The 21,937-nt window shown below is 41.0% G+C and overlaps 2 protein-coding genes, 1 long non-coding RNA gene and 2 other non-coding genes across 5 annotated transcripts in view; 1 reads left to right on the top strand and 4 right to left on the bottom strand.

The window, feature by feature from the left end:
- The window catches only part of spdl1 (spindle apparatus coiled-coil protein 1), a 581,008-nt gene that overhangs the window by 293,416 nt on the left and 265,655 nt on the right, over window positions 1-21,937 (top strand). The window lies entirely within an intron of this gene.
- Window positions 862-5,445, bottom strand: LOC126389357 (uncharacterized). The gene is made up of 5 exons (XR_007569832.1): window positions 5,353-5,445; window positions 3,205-3,302; window positions 1,683-1,742; window positions 1,415-1,482; window positions 862-1,157 (listed from the first exon to the last, which is right to left on the bottom strand). It is a non-coding gene; the product is annotated as an uncharacterized LOC126389357 (long non-coding RNA).
- Window positions 1,549-1,617, bottom strand: LOC126389528 (small nucleolar RNA SNORD63). Its single transcript, XR_007569870.1, has one exon. It is a non-coding gene; the product is annotated as a small nucleolar RNA SNORD63 (small nucleolar RNA).
- Window positions 2,785-2,983, bottom strand: LOC126389527 (small nucleolar RNA SNORA74). The gene has a single exon (XR_007569869.1). It is a non-coding gene; the product is annotated as a small nucleolar RNA SNORA74 (small nucleolar RNA).
- c4h4orf47 (chromosome 4 C4orf47 homolog) lies at window positions 7,760-19,125 on the bottom strand. Its single transcript, XM_050043000.1, has 8 exons — window positions 18,989-19,125; window positions 18,569-18,677; window positions 15,748-15,967; window positions 15,471-15,608; window positions 14,918-14,993; window positions 12,246-12,431; window positions 11,931-12,094; window positions 7,760-8,309 (listed from the first exon to the last, which is right to left on the bottom strand). The coding sequence occupies exons 2-8, from the start codon at window positions 18,666-18,668 to the stop codon at window positions 8,255-8,257; spliced, it is 939 nt and encodes a 312-aa protein (XP_049898957.1). The 5' UTR covers window positions 18,669-18,677; window positions 18,989-19,125; the 3' UTR covers window positions 7,760-8,254.

Raw genomic sequence — 21,937 nt, 5'->3', positions numbered from 1 at the left:
CAATCTATGTGAAACTGCACATAGGCATTGAGGATTGGCATAGGTAGAAGGTGACAAAGCTACCAATGGGTATGGACTAGTATACAGTATTTAAAAAGTGTTGCTTTAATCCTCCTATGTGACAGTTAAATTATGTTTGTGGTGCCTGGCAGCTACTGTAGCTGCTCAAACATTTTTTCTGATGCTCATGAGTTTCTAACATGGAGCACTGGAGCTGTGCTGGAGGCTTTTTGAAGATTTTACAGAGATAGTCTGCACTGGTTTCTCTTTGTCACCCAATCAAACACTGACACTGTCCCCTCAAAATCTAATTACATCTTTAATGGTATTGTCGCCTAAATTGTACCTTCAAAAGTCCATTTTACTTTCTAAATCCTATATTCTGTACAGATAAATTGTTGGGATTCTTCCTCTTACAAGCAGCTGTCAATCACTGATTGTGAACTGCAAACTGAGGCGCTGGTCAAATATGAATCAAGATTCCGTTATGACAGCTGCCATGTTAAAAACTAAGCACCACCCATCAGCCAAATCAAACTCTGGTTTTACTGCTGAACAGTTCAATGTTTCCTAGTTTGACTACAGTTAATGAGCAGTGATTGACAGGTATGTTCAATACTCGTAGGCTCTGATTGGTTGTTAACATGATTCTTTCAAATGCTATTAGAACTATGGAGGCAGAGGAGCATGATTCTTTTCAGATTGTCTGCCTCATGTATTACTGTCAGGACACTGCTACAACAAATAACTTTATATAATGCAATATTTGCTAAAAAAAAAAGAAAAAAAGTTACCAACAGCTCTAAGCCTTGAGTCAACTCTGAAAAACTAATGAAAAATCACCAAACAGGACCATTGTGATAATGCACAATTAAACTTTATTCAAACATATGCACATGATTTCAGATGTACTTAGTTCAGACCACAGATTTTATATTCTAGAAAAACTGGTCAACTTATTTTCTGTAGATGTTTAATGTAGGTGATGCCTTCATAATTTATAAACTTGTTTCCAGCCTAAACCAAGTTTTGCAGACATGGTTACACCGTAGGGGTGTACTGATGGCTGTCCGCAGCCCAGTCACATCCCAGCAGGCGGACTGAGACAGGAACATATCCACTTATCCAGACCAGCCCGGCAGATTACACCGACCACACTAGAAACACAAAGCACAAGTGTTACCAGACAGCACATACCAGGTTTAGTTTAATGGGCTGTAACAGAGGTATGTTTCAGGTCTTCAGTCAGGTTCTGGTAAATGGTTTTTACTTAAACCTGTGCCAAAGTCCTGAGGTTTCTCTCCCAATACTGAGATTCCACAGCAGAGAGGAGATCTCTGCCACGGCAGTACATGATTGGGTTTACACTGTTTCTATACACACTGTATGCAAACTGGCAGGATGTCATACATACCTGGTTCAGTCTCACTTCTTTTTTTCCAGAAGTTTGCTCTCCCTGCAGGCCAGCTGCTCCACATGCTCCTGCAGAGAAAAGAGCAGTCAGTAAAACTAAAACCACACAACCGATCACTGCTGTCTGTCAGCTGCTATGCTCAGAGCTTATGCTTCACCACGGTGTTTGTCAGCATGATGTGTTATATTGAGTCATCACAGCATGAAACATGATCGTTTCATATTAAAAAAAAAAAAAAAAAAAAAGTACAAGTGGTTCTGCTACTTACCCTCAGTCAGCCTGCAGCATGACAGTCAGCCCCACGCTGAGCAGCTGCAAGAGGCTCTGCCTGCAACACAAGGAAAACAGTAATGTGTAAAGAGAAGTGTACCAGGTCCCATTTGTCTGATTTAGTAACAGTTTAAAGGAATTTGAGCCAATGTGTCAGATGTGAATGGAGCTCCTTGCTATGAAAACCAACTGTAAAATCAATCAGACAGAACTGGGACACAGTCTGTTTGTATTGGGGCTGGAACCATTAATCACTTTTGTATCAGCATGGGAATTTGAAAGAGTGCAATTTTAAAAATGTGAGTGCCACACTTTTAATTATGACTTAAATAATGTAACAAGTGTCTGAACAAGCTGTAGTAAGTGACAGTTTATAAAACACGAGGCAAGTTGACTAAGTTAACTCACTGGTTTAAAACAGAACCCTGAGAAGACCTCAGTAACAAGCAAGTGCATTTAGGGCTCCACAATGGCATTAAAAAAAAAACACATTTTTTCTCAATTGATTGATAAATATAATGCTGCCAGTTTAAAATGTATCCCGATAATGAGTGAAGCCTAAAGGAACTGCAAGGTTCTTTGTCAAACTTAATACTGGTTATTAAACATAATAGAACAAGCATTAACTGTGCAATTTTGGCTTGGTTTAGAATATATTTTGTAAAAATATTAAACTACATCTAAATGTTAATATTGAACTGGCACATGCTTTATCTGTCTTAATACAAGTTAGCTTGCCTTATTAAAATAATGGTGCCGTCTTTGGAATGGTACTTTTTGGCAGTATTTTGGCAGTCACCCAGAATTCATAGAACTTTAGTTACATTAGCAACTCTCAATTTGTTGCATTTCCCATCTTGACTGGCACCTACTGACAGCATATGTTACAGCATAAATCGCTGTCATTTTAAATCTCTAAACCTATGAGCAAAGCCAAAATGCAACCCTCATCAGGACAAGGCAATGTAATCCAAGTTAAAGGTTTATCTGGGTTTGAGCCTGTGAGAAACATGTTGCCTATTGTCAGGCTCCACTAGTGCATATCAACAATGTAAGCAAAACGCATACCCAAAAGCCCCCCCTAATGGTGTCAGTATGTCAATGTGCGGCCCTGCACTAGGCCTGCCCTGCTGTTGGATCAGGGCAGGCCACTCTCGTTGGGCCATGCTCTGTGACAACTCAGAAGCAGCAGACTCTAAAACAGAACCTGCAGAGCTACAAGCAGGCACAGAGACTTCCTCTACCAGCACTGTAACACTGAGCCAGACACATCACCTGGTCAGCTGACTGAGTGCTGGGGTGGGAGGGAGGGAGTGATAATGTGGGTTGTGCTACAATAACTGAATGAAAGGTTGGGAGAAACCTGAGCAGAGCCTCGTGCAGAGGCCCATCCCCAAACAATGCACCTGCTGTCATCATTCCTCTTAATGTCATTAAATCTGTGCTCTCCTTCCACATCAAAAGTGATAGCATGGTAGCTAATGCTTTGTAATACTTAAATGACAGTTCTGAATATTTACCATTAGTCCCAAAGGCAAGGCAGGACTCCCGTTGGTAGCTCTATCCCATAGTGTCCACTACGTGACACAGCACTTACTCATCAGGAGACACTGCAGCTCTGAAAGGGACAAAAATGAATGTCACATGGGTGCGCAATGATGAAGGCCACAGTCAAGCCTTCAAGTGTTTAAACCTGTCATACAAACTGGGTACAGACTTTACAGTAAGGTATAGTTACTAATCTCTTTGCATCTCAAGGGATTATATGCATTTGGAACCTTGTAGCGTTACATAAATTAATGCTCATCAAAGCTTGCCAATTAGAATTTTAGCTAGGTGCATTTTAGCTCCAACCTTTCTGTTGTCAACAATCATGCATCACACATAATAAAACCTCACTATTAAAAAGTCAGTATGAAACAACCATATCATATTAGAAAAAAACATTAAGTTTTTCATCTTGAGGAAAAAAAGACGAGTTAAAGATTAACCGAGGAAGCCTTTGTTTCAGTTCTTTTTAGTACCTTTGGTTTTTGAAACATTCTGCAGCTTATACTAATGTAACCTTAGTTACTTTAAACATTATATTTTTGGGTTATTTAAAGAGGTAACTAAGTCAACATTCAAATTTATATTTTACAGAATACTGTGGCATGATGATTTTAGCAGGTATAATCCTACATTGTTATTTAGGACTTACAGAATTTACACTATTACATTCAGTAATTACGTAAGGGATAATGTATAATGAGCCGGTGAATACTGGGAAAATAACTCCCGACAGGGGAATAGAACTAGAATTTTCCCAGTATTCACTGGCTCATTATACATTATCCCGCTTATTACACGGCTAATTATCAGTTAAATAAATAATGTTGTCTGCCTCTGCGAAGTGCATTAAAACCGACCGGATTCCACAACTTTTGGTGAAAGTTTTGTACTCACCCAGGCTTAGTGGACTGAACCGAGGCATAAAACTCGCGTAAAATGTCATTAAGCATGACTGCCGAGTGTGTATTCAATTCCGGGTTCTTTTGTTTTTGGCAGACAAAGTCCGTAGGTATTCTTTTTCTTCAGCGGCATCCGTTAAAATCAGCCACTTCTGTTTGTTTTTTCCCTCGGAAGTTGTTTGACAGCTGCAGTGTTGCAGGGCAGCATCCCTAGCAACGCTGGGCTACATAGCAACTGTGTGTAATGACCGTTGCTACTAGCAGCGGTCATTACACAGTAATATCAGACCGCAGAATGCCGCTACTGACCAATCAGAATACAGCATTTAATAGAGCCGTGTAATAATCCTTTTTATTACACGGCTCTATTAAATGCTGCATTCTGATTGGTCAACAGTTACTTTTGTCTGTTGTCTCCCGACAGGGGAATAGAACCCTTCCGCTGCGCGTCGGGGTTCTATTCCCCTGTCGGGAGTTATTTTCCCAGTATTCACCGGCTCATTATACATTATCCCTTACATCATAAGCACATGAGCAGTTATTCTATTCATACTAATTTCTTGTGTACCTTTAGTTGCTACTTTACGTCCCCTTAGCCTCAAGTGAGTGTTAACTATAGTTCCTACCCAACGTTGTTTTGCGGGGGACAGGTGTTGGTGTAACAGACTCCGGGTAACGTGCTGCAGTTAACAGTGAAGCTCCATGTACGCTTCCGAACGGGAAAGTAGTTAGCCAGAATGCATTGCGCCATGACGTCGTTGCCTATTTTCCATTTAGGACCGTCTCCTACTAGTAACTGAAACAGGGCAAACCTTTGTTACTACATACATCTTTCACTATATTCCCACAACACTTGAGGTTTAGAGTTTGTTGCTTCGGACTCTTTTCCACCGAAAATATTGAGCGGGACGGTTAGCTAGCAGCAGTCCTATTACACTCACGTGCTCGAGGTTGCGCACGTGCGCAGCCCTTTGATCAGTAATTGGCTCCTAGACCATGAATTAACAGTTACTGTACATTCAGGCTGCTTTGGCGGGAATGTTAACTTCTTAGGACACAACGAGCTCACATACAACCGCCACTTCTGCACAGAAATAAAGTAACCGCATTAACTTTACAGAGTTAACCGTTCACTCTCTCGTGACGGTTTATGTGATTCAGTAACGTAAGTTATTACGTTATTACATTAACGCTTGTTTAAAGTAATGAATTACTCACCTTAGCTGACAAGCATTTCTGCACCGGTCCACGCGCCATGGTTCTGGTAGACTGAGAGACCGAGCGGAAGTCGCGCATAGATTTATGAAGTGCACTATGCCGCTGTGCATTGTGGGAAGGGAAGCTCTCCCAAAGATCGTCGAACGAACAGATGCACCATCTGCCCATTTTCCTCTGAACAACACAACAGCCTGCAGAACTCCAGTAAAGCTCTGCTCATTTCACCCAAATGTATTTACGCCACACTTGAAAAAGCATTCAGCAAGTAATACAAGAAAACAAAGCCATCATGAAATAATATATAATATTACATATCAATATCTGAGTAATTCTGTTACTGATGACTCAGCTGCGGATGAATTTTACAATTGTAATTGCAAGCCATTGATTTGACACTTTCCTTATATGTGGAATCTTCAGCAGAAGGACTTACGTTACACTCACTGGTTCCTCTGGCCATTCCAAAGAATTGTTGCAGGAATTTGTACGCAATCATCTATATGTCAGTGTCACAATGTATTTTAGGGGGTCTTTGTAATCATGTGTAGTTGCCCTTCTTGTGTTTGTATGTTTCACTTACAGCACATATTAACATAATCTTTGGCTTTTCTCTGTAGGCTAGTTATCTCATTTTGTGTTTTATATTGTTTGTTTTAGAGCTGAGACACTTTTATTCTGTATTTTTCTTCCATGTTGTCTGTCTGTAAGTTATGTTGCTGCCTGTCTTGGCCAGGACACTCTTGAAAAATAAATTATTTTCTGGTCAAATAAAGGTTAAATAAAAAAAAAGAACAGTATATTCTTGAGGGAAATTCATATTACAATGGAAAAATGCTTTCAAAACATATCAGAAATATACTAGATGAAACTCACCCACAGGGGATACTTTTTTGGACATTCCTTTATGTACAATTGAACTGGTATTGCTACCCTGTTATATATACTATGTTAGTAAGAAAGTAAGAAAATTTTGCTTTGGATAGGTACAGGAAACCAGAGGTGATGAGGTTAGACAGGCTTAATATTCTGGTGAGTTTTATGTATCGAAACGGAAACAAGTATTTGCCACCTCTTCTTTAATTTTACAAAATATAATCTGAATGGACATTGAGCATTTTGTAAGGAGAGGTGTAGTGACAAGAAGTTCATTGACAGAAGCCATTAATTGGAAAGTTCCAAATAAATAAAAAGAAACAGACTGGCTCCAACCTGGATTTTTGCAAAAAACCTTTGAATATGGTACCACAGTTAGTTATGTTAACAACAAGAAGGCAGTCAAAAACTTACTCAGCAAACAGCTAACTTTCAGGAAATGTTCTCTAATGTTTGGTTATATATTTTGCAACCTTTAAAAAAAGGTTCTAAGAACAGTTAGATACTCATATTTCTGCTTATGTTTTGGTTAATTTCATTGCTGCCCTATCAGCAATAGATTTTGTGCTGTACTATACCTTTCTACTAAGCTACTGCTTGTCCTGTTTAGCATCCATCCATCCATTTTCATCTGATATCCAGGTCCAGTTCGCAGGGGCAGCAGGCTGAGCAAAGTGCTCCAGACGTCCCTCTCCCCAGCAACGCTTTCCAGCTCCTTCTGGGGGATCCAGAGGCGTTCCCAGGCCAGATGAGATATGTAATTCCTCCGGCATGTTCTGGATCTTCCCTTAGGGCCTCCTACCAGCTGGACTTTCCTGGAACACCTCTAATGGGAGGTGCCCAGGAGGCATCCTAATTAGATGCCCAAACCACCTCAACTGACCCCTTTCAACACAAAGGAGCAGCGGCTCTACTCCGAGCTCCCTCCTGAGCTCCTCACCCTATCTCTAAGGCTGAGCCCAGCCACCCTTCAGAGGAATCTCATTTCAGCTGCTTATATCCGCAATCTCATTCTTTCGGTCATTACCCAAAGCTCAAGACCAGGGATGAGGGTTTGGACATAGGTGGACTGGTAAATCGAAAGCTTTGCCTTGCCTTTACCATGATGATCTAGTGTAGTGCCGGCATCACTGCTGCGGCTGCGCCAAACTGCCCATCCAGCTCATACTCCATTTTACCCTCCCTCATGAACAAGACCATGAGATTCTTGAACTCTTTCACTCCCTCCCAACCTAGAGGGGGCAACCCACCACTTTCCAGCAGGGAAAGACCGTTTAGCAGGTTGCATATAATTCTTTATATAAAGATACAGTAACTTGCTTGTTGTGAGTTATGTCATAAATTATGTAACCGTATTCAACCCTCTTACACTGTATCTACCTGTAGATCATATGAATCAGCTACAACATGGAATAACTTGAATATACTCATAGCAAGCATTGCAACACATTCTCACCTTAACTTGCCAAATACTGTTGAAACCAAAAGATCCATTAAAATACAATTTCACACATAGTGTTTGTGGTGTGTTTAAGAACAACGTTTAATAGAAGACATGAGGTGACACAAGGCAACACATCAGTCAGTGTCAATCAGCACTAACTCTCTGACCTCGAGGACCAAACAACCATCATCCAGTTCTTTTGAAAAGAACATTGTAAACAACTTGCATAGACATACTGCTGTACTGATCATGGGTAATTCTTCTTTTCCATAAAGTCTCATTGTAAAAGCATCCTGTCACACAGTGCAAGACAAAAGTAACTTCTCAGCTTTATTTGATCTCTTGTTTGTTACTGGGTGTAACATCCATTACAAAGATACCCGAAAGAGAAAATGAAACAAAGATGCAAAACAAAAAACACTTTCCAATTGAATTAATCCTTTGATCCATCTATATAAATAAATTTTGGGATAAACATTTTTTAAAGCATTATATCTGTATGAATCCCGTGGCCGATAGACAAAAAACACTGAAGTAGTAAAATAACTCAAGTCAGCCAGTGCTGGTGCAGTATGGGTAATGAAGTCAGAAGGTCATCACAGCTGGAATGGTTGAGGTGTAGTTTGCAGAGTTCACACTCCTGAAAAAGCAGAAGAAAAAAACAAATAAAAAAGATTTAGCTCAGTGTGTGTCTTTCTCTTTTATACTGACTTTTTGCACAGTTTTGACTATTTATCTTGCAAAAACTGGCAGATTAAATTACAGCTCTCCTCAGAGACTCTAATACAATACCATACCACATTTAGTTCAACTAATATTGTCTTTAAAATGTCAAAGTTATAATGTATCAAAGACTAAACTTGAATTTTATTTTTACTCATTTATTAATTTCAAGAACAAAAATCCTTAACATTCAAGTCACACCACAGGTACATCACTCTATGATCAGGGCCAACAAGTCAACTTAACGAAACAACAAAACACATTGTTTTTACATTTACAATGACACACACAAGTGCTTTTTGATCTGAGGCCTCAGTCAGCAGGAGCACAAAAACAACGTGGGTGGGAGAAGATCATGGTTTAGGTTACAGTTAGCTAACTTTTTTAAAGTGCTGGTGGGAGGTCTCTTCTTTGAGAAACAAACACATGGCCAAGGGCAGAAAGCTGCTAAACCCTGTGGCCAGCTCATCAGGCAAAACCATCTACTGTCATGTCAGAGGGGGGAATTTGGGTTTAGTTCGTTTTTTTTTTCTCCTTCGTATTAGTTCTAGTTAAACGTCCATTTTGTTTTCCCCTTTTTGTGTTAGATGGTTTGGGCAAGCCACTATATATGTTCCCTCATGTTTCATTTTGTTAGGTCACTTTGTTTAGTTAACACCTTGTTTTGTTGCTGTTAGTTTGAGTATAGTTCTATGTTGTTGACCACTTGCACCACTTCTTCTTTTGGGTAAATAAAAACCCTATTTTTTCCAACACACCCCTGTTTTCCTTAATGCCTCACTGCTTGGTCCCTGACGTGACCCCTTGTGGTATGTTCAAGAAATGATGAGAAAAGAGAATCAAGTCATGAACTCATACTTGTCTGAGATAATGGAAACAAGATCATATTCAGAAGGACTGTAGAGAGATGACAGAAAAATGTATTTCTAAAAAGGGAACAAGTTACAAGACTAACAAGCCATTAATCAGGATATGTCTGATCATCCACTTTATACCAACAATACACCATACACTGAAGTCCATCTGAGGATAACTTTTACATGGTTACGGTTATCCTCTCATAGATTGTACGTAGAAATGGGGAGGTGGAGCCGCACACCACCAGAACAACGTGTGTGTTGCTGTAAGACTGGCATACAAAATGAAACACATACGTATACTTGTGTGTCCTCTTACACAGGATATCCGTGAGAAATATGGACATGAACTGAACTGAACTAACTCTTCGTGAACACTGATAAAAGAATGTTAGTCATGTTGCACGCATGTCATGCGGTACTTGAACACCAGCAGACCTCTACTGAATGATGGGACTCTGTGTTGTTAGGTGTATTACCTTTTAATGTAATTAGGTCCTTATGTGTATCCTGTTGGATTTCTTTGGAGTGCATGTTAATGACATCATCTGACAGGAAGTAAACATGGACCCAGGCTGTTGTGTAGCAATGCAATTCCGATCTACAACACACTACTTCCTCTTTTGCTCACAATAGACAAGAGTCATAATTCATACAGCCCGGATTTTATGGGGAACATAGTGGTGCATTTAGCAGCTAAAGCGGCCCATTCTCATCTCTAGGTGGGGCGGCTGTGGCTTAGGAGCTAAAGTGGGTCGTCCACTTATCTGAAGATCGGTGGTTCGACCTCTGGCTTCACCTGTCCACTTGTTGAAGTATCCATGGGCAAGATACTGAACCCAAATTGCTCCTGATGGCTGTGTGTGATTGCCTATAGGCCTGTTTCCACCGCAGGAACTTCGGGGTAATTTTACGGGGCCGGGGCCATTGGTGCATGTCTCCACCGCAGGAACCACCCCCGAAGGACAGAGTTCCGAATTTTTACAGGTGCTAAACAAGTCCCCGCCTCGGAATAGGCACTCAGAACGGCCCCGAAAAACTCCTGGGTGGGGCTTGGGGTTTACTTGGTGCTGATTGGATATACTCAAGGCAGGATGTGACGTCAACAAAAAGCGGCAAAATAGCCGGCATTTTTAAAACTCAGCAGACGAGGGTTAGCTCGTTCATAGCTTCCACCGCCATGTAAACGAAGAGACACGCCAGAAACCCAGCAACCACCTCAGCTCTTTCCATGTTGATTATCGTCTTTCTTATGTCTGCTTTCTTCTTCTTACTTCTGCTTCGTACTTCTGCTTCTTCTTCTTTGTTTGTTTCTTTGCCGCGTCGCCCCGGTCAAAATGGTCGCGCAACGATTACGTTACATCCAGAGCCCGGTAACTTTACAGGAACCTTCCTCCTACTCTGCCCTCTCAGTGGAGACATGGCGGTTGAGAGGGCCGAGCAAGAGGACGTTCCTGTAAAGTTCCTGCCCCCCAAATAGTACCAGGAACTTCTTCAGTGGAAACGAGCCTTATGACTGTTGAACTGAGTAGCAGGTGACTCCGCCAAAGGGTATGAACGTGTGTGTGAATGGGTGAATGTGACATGTAGTGTAAAAGTGCTTTGAATGGTCAGAAGTCTAGAAAGGTACTATACAAGTGCGAGTCCATTTACAATTTACCAGGTTGTCAAATAGGGAAACTTTTTCACGACCCTTGGCAAGGGATGCAGACCCCAAAAGGCACCATTCAGCTTGCTTATGAGACACACCAGACTTTCAAGTAACTCCAATGAAAACCAGTCAGTGGCAATATTTGACGCTGAGAGCAAGTGACATAGTAGAAAGAGTAAGAAAGTCCAAGCTGGGTGGGATGGAGTGAGGTGGATGGGTAAACAAACACAGGACTTTCATTCATAAGATGGTTGTTCCTGTCCCACGTTAAACCAAGAGTCAATCTTGTTTTAACATAAGGTCATGTGACTTATTTATGGGAGGCACATCACTGACGTTATGTATTTATGTTATGACATTACGTTTACCAATAATACTGTAACAAACATACTTATTTTAAGACAAACCATGATCTAGTAGTAGAAGTAGATTTGTTGCCTAAACCTAGCTGAGCTTTTCACAGTGTTAACCATGTGTTACAAGGTGTTTCACCCAGGAAGCCGCTACGCATCACACAAAGGTGCTGAAGAGTGCCTTTGTCATGGGTATGAGACATCAAGGGGTGTGACAAAGTATCAGTATTTGACGACCTGAATGAGAACCGGTTGGCTAAGAGACACACATTTTTCTCAGGAGTTGGTGGAGATCAAAACCAGAGCTAAAAGGAGAGTGAATCTAAGACCTACATTCATCAGATGGACACTCACACAATTCCAAATGAATGATAAATATGATTGCATGTCTGTTAACACATAATTTGTCATAAATTTATAAAGTGATAAGTCAACGTCGTGTTCGCAGGCCTGTTTCTGCTGCTTCAAGCGGCCAAAAAGTCAGTTAATGCAGCTTCAGAATGAGACAGTTCCACTAACTAGAAATGCCCTCCAAAAGGATGCTGCCTTAGATTTGTGACCTTTACTGTAAATAAGGAGAAGCCATTGTGATCTCTAGAGGGTCATTTATGTCACTTGAAATCCCCCCATGTGAGAACAGAGAAAGGGAAGATCAATAATAGAGACAGGGATCAAACCTGTTGACATTGACAGTGATGATACTCTTGACAGGTATGCTCTTAGGACCAGGTACAGGACAGAAGATTGGCTCTTGCTTGGTTGGTTTGGAACGGCGAATGACGTACGGATCGGCAGAATGTGAGGGATAAGTGCCAAACGTCCCCGCTTTCATTCCTCCAATCTAACACAAGATACAGTCACATACACACCCAGATAAATTATTAAAAACAGATATATGTCAAATCAATGTCACTGAATGGTCAGCAATTGATTTTTCACTCAGACATTTGCCTCCAACCCTGATGTGTTGCAGCAGACAGAGGGATAATCACCTTTTTGCTGGGGGATGAGGGCTTGAAGGGAACTGTGGAGACCTTCTGTGCAGCTGGGAGGGACTTGTTTGCTGGTGGGAGTGGCTTGTCAGAGCGATATGGATTACCTTGGAAGTAATCTCTGGGGTGAAGGTTGAGTTTAAAGGGGCCATCTTTTATCTTGGAGTGATGGATTGCTGCCTCTTTCTGTATAATGCACACAAATACAAACATTTGAAATTCAAAACTAAAGAGTTATGAGACAGGAGTCGATGGTACTAGTAGCCCATGTTTTTTGAACATGTATGTTAAAGGGCCAGTGTGTAAAATGGGTTGAAAACAGTGACATCCGTGGTCAAATTCTAGATTGCAGGGCTCACTCGCTCACCCCTCCCATCGGGTAAATGACGGTGGCCTCATAGGGACAAAAAGCCGCAGACACGAGTTTTTCAGGAGTAGGTCTATCTAGTGACGAGGTAAATGTTTATTTAGAAATATAAACCACTTTACGATATTGTAATGAATCCCCCACGAGCAGGAGACCAGAGTAGCGTTCGGGAAAAAGGCCAGTTTATTTGAGCGCTCCAAAAACTCCGGTAACACTCCAGGGGGTAAAAGACTCCGTCCCAAACTCTGACTCTTCTAGCGTAACAGACACACTTCATACACACATACTCGTTTACCATACCTAGCGGGGACCCCCCTCCCCTCTCTGCTCCACCAATCTCCAGCCCGCACACTGACTGACAGCGTAGCCGGTAAACAGAGCTCAGCTGTTTATTTAGCCTAGCAATATCTCCGGACTATAGTAGCTGCAATGGACGACTTTGAACGCGATTTTGAAGAGTTTCTTGTAGCGGACACAGACCCAGAGCCATACCTGTTTGAGCCGGAGCATACAGATGAGGAACTCCATGTGTTTGATGCTGAGCGGGCGAGAAGAGAGGCTGAATGCACAGAATGGGATTCGGTGCTACTGCTACCATCGTTGGGGAGATATATCATCAGGAGGAAAAGCGCCGCAGAGAGTGCATCACAAGGAGTGAAGTTGCGTCTTCTTTTCCTCGCAGATGACGGTTCGGGTTCATTCTCTCCTGTTGCGTGGTAAGTGTGGTCCATTCGCAAACTTTATAACTAAAAAAACTTTTCACTACTCTCTATCGACGAACTACTAACACTCTCTGCTGTTTCCTCCTCCTCCTTCCTTCCTCCCGCTGTCTTCGTTGGTTTATTTATACACGCAAAACGCGTTCTCTGGCTGGCTGGATTGTCCACTCAGGCTGCCTTAAATACATGGCGGCGCAAGATGGCGACCTCTCTAAAGCAAGGCCCTTGCTATATATATATATATATATATATATAAAAGCATAATTATAAGGCTACGAAAACCAAACGAATTTTATTTTATAGCGATTATACACTTATATAAACATATTAATGGGTAGAATACTCAGATTTGACAATAAACCATGCCAAATATTACACACTGGCCCTTTAAGTTAACTGACTATAAGTGAACTCATTATCCTAGAGAGCTTTATTTTCCATCTTTAATATTTTTTAATAGTGTACAATGGTGACCAAAATGCTAGGAACTGGAGGGAGAAAACAGAGAGGAGCTGTGAGAGTGGCTGTGACTGGCTAGGGTTAGCCTGGCGAGCAAGTAAACAGCTCGCCAGCTACAGCAGTTCATCAACTGGCCCTGTGAGATGTCACTATAGGAGACACTATATAACTTTTACATAGTTCTAAGAACCACCTGTCTTTGTTGTGTCTGCACCGTAAGAACTAGGAACAATCATAGTTCTTAAAGTATCATTTTGAGGGACTTTTTTTAAGCCATGTAAACAACAAAAAACACAAAACCCAAACAGCAGCATGTTATGTAAAAAGTGGGGGAAAAAACACTGAAAAAGTGACCAACAGTAAAGTCTAGGGATTTCTGAGTATCTGTGTGATGGTGGAACTACAACACAGTTTTGACTTGTCAAAGCAAAAGTGATGTTGTTTTACCAACCGCTGGGTGGCTTACAGTACATCACTTAAGCATTCCTATTGGCTGTGTGAATGCAAACAGAAAAAAAGCCCTTGAGGGTACAGTACGTAGTTCTCTGGGGAGCTCTCCAGTGGGCAGTTCCTTGCAGGGAGGTCCCAGAAATTTTGATCCAAAAACACCTTAAGGCCCTAACTTATACAGGCTAAACTTAAAAGGTTTTCTCCTTATCTTGGTCTTATACTTAAGGAATCCCTTAAAATTAGAAACCATTGCAGAAAGGACTTAAGGTAGCACAAGCTTGAATGAAAGCAAACAAATGGATATCATTGAAACTAATATTTTACCACTGTAAAATCTTTCAATGCAGTAAATGCCTTAACATTTTTATTTCACTAAGGTAACCCTGTTAGGGATTCTGTGCATCACCCTTAAGTAAAAAAAATTAAGTCTAAGTGTCATACTTAAGGAGAAAACTTAAGGTGTTTTGTGCAACTGGCTTCTGAACGTCTGACTGCACTTGTTTGTTGCCCCATCTGACTTCTTCTGAGAGCAGTCACTGTATTTCCAGATGTTAGCAATTTCAGTAATTTGGTGAGTAGCCTACAATGTTAACATAACCAACAGAAATGATGGCCCAAACTAAAGAAGAAAATAAGGCCCAACGGTGTAACACTAATCCAGAATCGTCTTGTGTTACCTTCATTGCTTCTTTGGCTCGGTTGTAGGGGTCTGAGGCATACAGCTCAATCTTGGACAGTGTGACATTGGGATAGCTGCAGGAGATAACATGGTATTTACTTCAGCTACAAATATTGTGCTATTTTCATGAGTTAGCCATAGCATCCTTGTCACAGAGTATGTTTTTAAGATAAAAAATGAGTGCAATTCAAATATTTAAGTCTAAAAAAAGATTGCAAAATCCTAGTGTCAAGTCCCTCTCTGTGCAATGTCTGTTGCACAACACTGCTCATTGTCACGAGGACTGTGACACTGTGATAATTACACATTAGGGTACATTTCATAACAGATTTATCTTCCCAGAAAAGCTTTGGGATTTGATTCATGTGATTGCTAGTTATTAGAAGCTGTCCTACAACAAGTAATTCATGACATGCAAATCTTCAAATATTTGAGTTGTTGTATGTAAAAATGCATTTACACACTCTGGTATTGTAGTTGTTCCAGGGTATAGAGAACAAATAGATTACATTATGCTGTGCTTTAAACTAGAAAGACTTCTTGCCATAAACCTGTAACCACTGCCTTTCTTGGGAGGTGAGGTGACAATGTTGCGTCCAGGAGCGCGATTGACTTTCCGGGCGACTGAGAGTGGACTCATGGATTCAACCGGTCCAGATAGAGTCCCATAGTAACTACCTGAACCACAGCTGGAGGCAGAGAGAAATGAAGGAGACATAAATACAACACATGAGTAGATGTAGGAGTATGTGGCTTTGGAACAGGATAAGAACATACATTTTTGTGCTATTTTTGTGTATGTTACTGTTTGTGTGTGTGTTCTCTCACGGCTTCTTGACTCCATTACAGGGCAGGAACGCCTTGCCCAGGTTCTTTTTGGCCTGCTGGATGCGGTTCTGTCGGGCAAGTTTCACCGGGTCACTCAGTGCTTCACGTTCAAATACTCGTTTGAAGGATTTCTCAAAAAAGCCGTTCTGCAGGGCACATCGTTGTTTAGCCACACCCGCCTGCATCTGTCGGCTACGATAGGCCGACTCATTAAATGGACCTGGATTTAGAAGGAAGACGTCACATATTTACATGCACCCTGCAATATTTTTTGATGATCTCTATAGAGTGATGCATCTGTGTCACCACACGTATGAATGTAACTTTGCTAGAATGTAGCTAATACATGTACACAACGTCTGTTTTATGTTTGTGTCATCATCAAAAGGTGAGTTCGCCCATATCACCAAAATCATATTTAGTGCCAGCCCCATCTCATGGAAATATATGCACTAAGTCTTAACAATGCATTATGTGGTGGTGGTGGGTATGTAATGTGTTAAAATAACAATGCCAGTGGAAAGTCAATGAGGACCATTTGTTGTATTTGGAAACACAAATTAAAGAGCCAGAAAATCCACATAGCATGGGTGCTGGATGGGTCAAACAAACATGGACTTTCAACGAGGAGACCGCTGTTAGTCAGCGTAGCTACATGACTTTACAGACTTCATTTAACTATGCAGAGTACTTTATGTAGATACTTCACATAACCATGCAAAGTATCTAAGTTTATGTCACTCACATCCCATATGTAGTTATTTAAAATCAAGCCATGTTCTTTTCCTAAACTTGAAGTATGTTTCTTGTTCTCTAAACCTACCCTAACTGAGACTGTTTCACACCAAAACTTCACACTGTTTGAATTGGCATTGTTTTCGTGTTGTCAGCATGTAATTTTAAGACATTTCGTGTCCACCACCACCTAGCTAATGCACTGTTAAGAGGACATGAAACTGTGTTAATATTGCTCTTGCTTACCACTTGCCATGCAGGCAGTTATGGGTTTTATTGAGATTTTCCAATAAAAATTACATGTAAAAACTGAGCAGCAGAATGTCTTTCCAGAAACAGTGTACCAGTTGCTCTGGACAATTTACAGACTCATGATGGAGAGTTTAGAACCATATTTTATAGGGATGTAACAATACCAAAAACTCATGGTACAATATTACCACGATAAAAAAATCCACAATACGATATATATCACGGTATTTAAAAAAAAAAACAAAGGCAGTTTTGGGTGGTTGGAGGAACATTTTCCACCAAAAAGAAGATGGTTGCTCATTTTTCCATTGAGGAAGTGCAATTGAGATCAGAGCTGCCACACTGTCAGAAACACAGCCTCTGATTGGTCAACAAGTCAGAAGCACAGCTTCTGATTGGTTGACAGACTCAACCCAAAGGCAGTGGTTGTGAGATAGACTCCTGCAGGCAGATCAGCTGGAATAGCTCTGCTTCAGCGAAACAGAACATGTTCAGATAACGGTACATTTGACATCCCATTTATTTCCCTTGCCCGATCAGACAACTGCATGAGGCCTACACTACTCTGATCACAGAGTTTACTTCCTGCAGGTAAGCATTAATGTCGAGCCCTGGCAATTTTTGACAAGGAGAAATAACACAACGTAGCTATAGACGAATAATTTTTGACAAGGAGAAATAACACAACGTAGCTATAGACGAATTCGGCGAGCGATTTGTGTATGCCGCCATCTTGCGGCGGCGCCATTGCTGCGGTGACATGTGTCAGTCATCAATTCATTATGCTGTCATTGTGAACTGACTCTCTACAGTGATAGCATCATGTATAGCTGGATTGATGATGTTAGACGGTGGCCTCCGGTAACTGATGAAGGTATCTTAAATGAGTACCGATATTAATATAGAAATTAATCATTTGTTTGAGCGATAAGCAGGAAAGATTAGAGTAATAGGGAGATAATAGATTGTATCATTAAACACTGTGTAATATAACGTTAGCAAACTAGCAGTGTGACATTTAATCATTATGGACAGGCTATGTGACTAAAAACAACAACAACAACACGTGTTTGTGTTTTGTTTTAGGTATTCAAGAATATTTTACTGATCGCCTGGCCTCCGATGACCAGAAAAACGGCAATTCCAGGTCTCTGATTGAGGGTCAAAATTACCTGAGCTCCGGATGGGTCGGGCAAATTTTACACCGCCTTTTAGACAACCATGGACTATGGACGTCAGCACACGTAACGTATGCTAACGTTATATTACACAGTATTTAATGATACAGTCTGTTATCTCCCTATTACTCTAATCTTTCCTGCTTATCGCTCAAACAAATGATTAATCTCTATATTAATATCGGTACTTATTTAAGATACCTTCATCAGTTACCGGAGGCCACTGTCTAACATCATCAATCCAGCTATTCATGATGCTGTCACTGTAGAGAGTCAGTTCACACTGACAGCATAATGAATTAATGACTGACACATGTCACCACAGCAATGGCGCCGCCGTAAGATGGCGGCATACACAAATCACTCGCCGAATTCGTCTATACTTGTGAAACATGTTATCTCGTGGTAAATTTCATCAAAGTCCCACAACAATATTGAGACATTTTATTATCGTGATATCGCAACATTTTATTTATTGTTACATCCCTAATATTCCCCCAAAGAGGATGGTCTGTGGATTGCTACCTGCCACTAATGTAACTAAAAGGATTTGTTTTGTCATTTAAGAAAACTTGTTAATTAATTCTCATCACATACAGGTATATATATTTTTGTGAATTAATTCTATACTACACTATATTCTATACTATACTTACGGCTGGTGGGTGGGTTGTACTTGTCTCCTACAGAGATGTAGCTCATCTCTTTAAAGACCCCCACACGCTCCATGTCACTTTTCCCATCACCTGACGGCATCTTTATACACTGGAGACACACACAGGAGACACACAGAGGAGACACACACAGGACACACACACACACACACACACACACACACACACACACAAAAAATCAGGATGTGTATCTTTTAATACAATGCAGTCTAATGCAACATCACCATGGCCTCAGAATGACCAGAGTTTCATAAAAGACAAATTAATGTACTGGTTAGTGAGCGTGTAATCCTGTATTAAAGTATAGCGAACTGTAAGCTGGACAATAAGGAGGACATGTGATGTAAAATACACGTTACAAACACACACTTGGTTACACACATACAGATACAGTAAACATACCTGTGGATGACGGATTAATTGGACGCTGTCTTATTGAATGTCAGTGTCATTAGACATCTATCTATCTATCTATCTATCTATCTATCTATCTATCTATCTGTCTGTCTGTCTGTCTGTGTCACTATGTAGCTATAGGATACAACCTCTGTGTCTGTGTATACAGGTTGGTTACCTTGGAGAAGGGGAAGTAAATAAACTTCGTCAAGCAAGAAAGACCCTTCCTGGAAGTAAGGCAACATTGCCTTCAAAATAAAAGCACAACATTTTCTTGATGAATTAAAAATTGTCTAAAATATATTGTTTGTGGGAATAAACGACTGGACTTGTGAAATCTTGCATTACAATCTACCAGTTGTCGTTTTTAAAAAAGAAAAAAAGAAAAAGAAAATCAAGCTATGTTTGCTGGATGTCTTTAGTTTAAGCATGTACTCTCTTTTGAATTACTTAGGCACGCAATGCTCTTGGGCCTGCTGTAATTGTAGTGCTAATGTATATTCTACATGTCTGCAGTTTCCTTATTATCCCTGTTGAAATACTGAAATTTATCAGTGTGTTTCTTTCAGTGTTTCATGTGGGTAGAGGGCAACACAAAAGAGGGAAGCGTGCTCCCACTAATCCAATAGAAATGAATCAGTGGACTGTTTCACCAGCATCATGCAGCCTTAAATTCTCCAGGGACTCCAAACTGTGGTGCTGGTACAGTAAGCTGTACTGCTGACTTGTAATTGAGCTACAGGGATCACATTTCAGCAGCAGTGCTTCTACAGTTTCATTATGTTTTCCTCCGCTTTTCATGCATTTGTTTGAATTATTATGTTCTATGTTGCCCCATATAAATATTCTTTTAGCTTAAATCGTGCATGACTGAAGTGTATTTCGTGGCCAGTATATAACATAAGGAGAGAAAGAGAGTTCTTTATTGTCATGTGCAGCCTATTACAGAGAAGCAATCACTGGCATTGGAGCTCTTACAGCTCATGCTCCATTCAACAATGCTCATTAACTATATAGAAGGATTAGAAAAAAAATACACAAGTAAAAAAAGAGAATCTAAGACATCAAATACTACAGGTTGAAGTTAAAATGTAGGGATACAATCTTTAAATTAAATTCTTTACAGTAACTTTGTCTAATATCACATCAAATCAAGTTGTAAAGTATGCTATTAAATTTTTTTTATCAGTCCAGACACCATTTCAAACTTATTGACCCTTCACTTGCTGCACCAGTGGCAAAGAACTCAGTGTCTATTCCTTGTACGATAGTCATAGCAACTGACACATGGTACAACAATAGCATTAGCTCACTATATGATCTCTATGTTGATGGCACGTATGCCTCTTTTGACCAGCTAATTAAAAAATCTGACATCCATATAGTACACTTTTACAGATACCTAAAGCTCCGAAGCTTTGTGGCCTCCTATTTCGGGTGTTTCCCTTCCTGTGTGTGCGTTCCCTTTAGAGCTTAGATTCTCTGCCCGAGCCCGAGCCCGGCCCGACCCGGCACGCGGGCCCAAGCCGGGAGCCCCCCTCCCTCTGACGGGCCCAGGCCGGGCCTGGTCAGATATAACATTTTTTTTTTTTTTTGTTAAAGCTATGATTTGATAGTGTTATAGGCTATGTATTGTAGCGACCCTGCAGTAAATGTTCTGTTATAATGTCAATGTTCTGTGACTTAATGGCATGTTTGGGATTGAATGAGGTGCGGGGTGCGAGTGTGACGGGGATGCTGGTGTGTGTATGAGCGAGCTGGAGGAGAGAGCAGGAGTGCACAGATGGAGTTACAGCTAAGTTGTTGTTTGTTGGTTGTTTTGGCGTGGTTACAGCCAACAGTAACCTGTACTGTTCAGTAATAAACGGTAGTTTAATTGCAGAATAACTGAGTCATCCTTTCCACACGTCCTGGCGGACGCTACAGTATTATAAAAAATAAAATTAAACCACACTTTGTATGACACATAAAGTTGCAACAAACTTAGTTACAATGTTGCAACATTGTGCGCGCACAGCTCTTCACCACCTGGATCCTAAAATAAACATCTGTTTTATTACATAATCATGCTTCCGTGTTGTTAAGATCCTCTATTTCTGTCATTCAAATAACAAGACTTGTGGTTTAATACTCTTAATTATAACAGCCAATTTATTGAAAAATGTCGGGTTTAAATCGGGCTCGGGCCCATAATTACAGTTAATTGGACGGGCCGGTCCGGTCCTGGACATAACGTGCACGGGCTCGGGCCAGGTCGGGCTGGATTTTTTGGGCCCGATCTAAGCTCTAGTTCCCTTTCCCTACGAATGGCTGAAAATCTACGAAATATTCCATGCTCATAACCTTGAAGCTCTGGACTCTTTCAAGCAGAGATGGGAGGAGGACATTGGAGAGTAGATATTGGATGGGGTGTGGCACAACACTATTCAAAAAATGTATTAAGAGTTTCTCTATTTGTCTGATCCAGAGCTAAGCTGGATAAGATTAACAGCGACATTGAGAGGTGTGAACAGTCTTTGGCTATTTTACGTCACATGTTCTGGTCATAGGGCAGCACGGTGGTGTGGTGGTTAGCACTGTTGCCTCACAGCAAGAGGGTTCCTGGTTTGATCCCAGGTGTGGGAGCCTTTCTGTGTGGAGTTTGCATGTTCTCCTCGCGTCAGCGTGGGTTCTCTCCAGGTACTCCGGCTTCCTCCCACAGTCCAAAGACATGCAGATTGGGGTTAAGTTTAATTGGTGACTCTAAATTGTCCGTAGGTGTGAATGTGAGTGTGAATGGTTGTCTGTCTCTATGTGTCTGCCCTGTGATAGTCTGGCAAGTCTGCAAATCATGTTTATGTTTTGAATTTGTGTTTTGGCCTGTTGTGCCACCCACCGCCGTCTACCAGTCACACAGTCAGTAGAGTCTCAGCATCAGTTACAGTTATGACTGAGCTACAGCAGCACGGCAAGCAG

This window comes from Epinephelus moara, chromosome 4 (assembly GCF_006386435.1).
Source record: "Epinephelus moara isolate mb chromosome 4, YSFRI_EMoa_1.0, whole genome shotgun sequence".
NCBI classification, from domain to species: Eukaryota; Metazoa; Chordata; class Actinopteri; order Perciformes; family Serranidae; genus Epinephelus; species Epinephelus moara.
The sequence above is the reverse complement of the archived record's forward strand: the minus strand, read 5'-3'. Positions and strand labels throughout refer to the sequence as shown.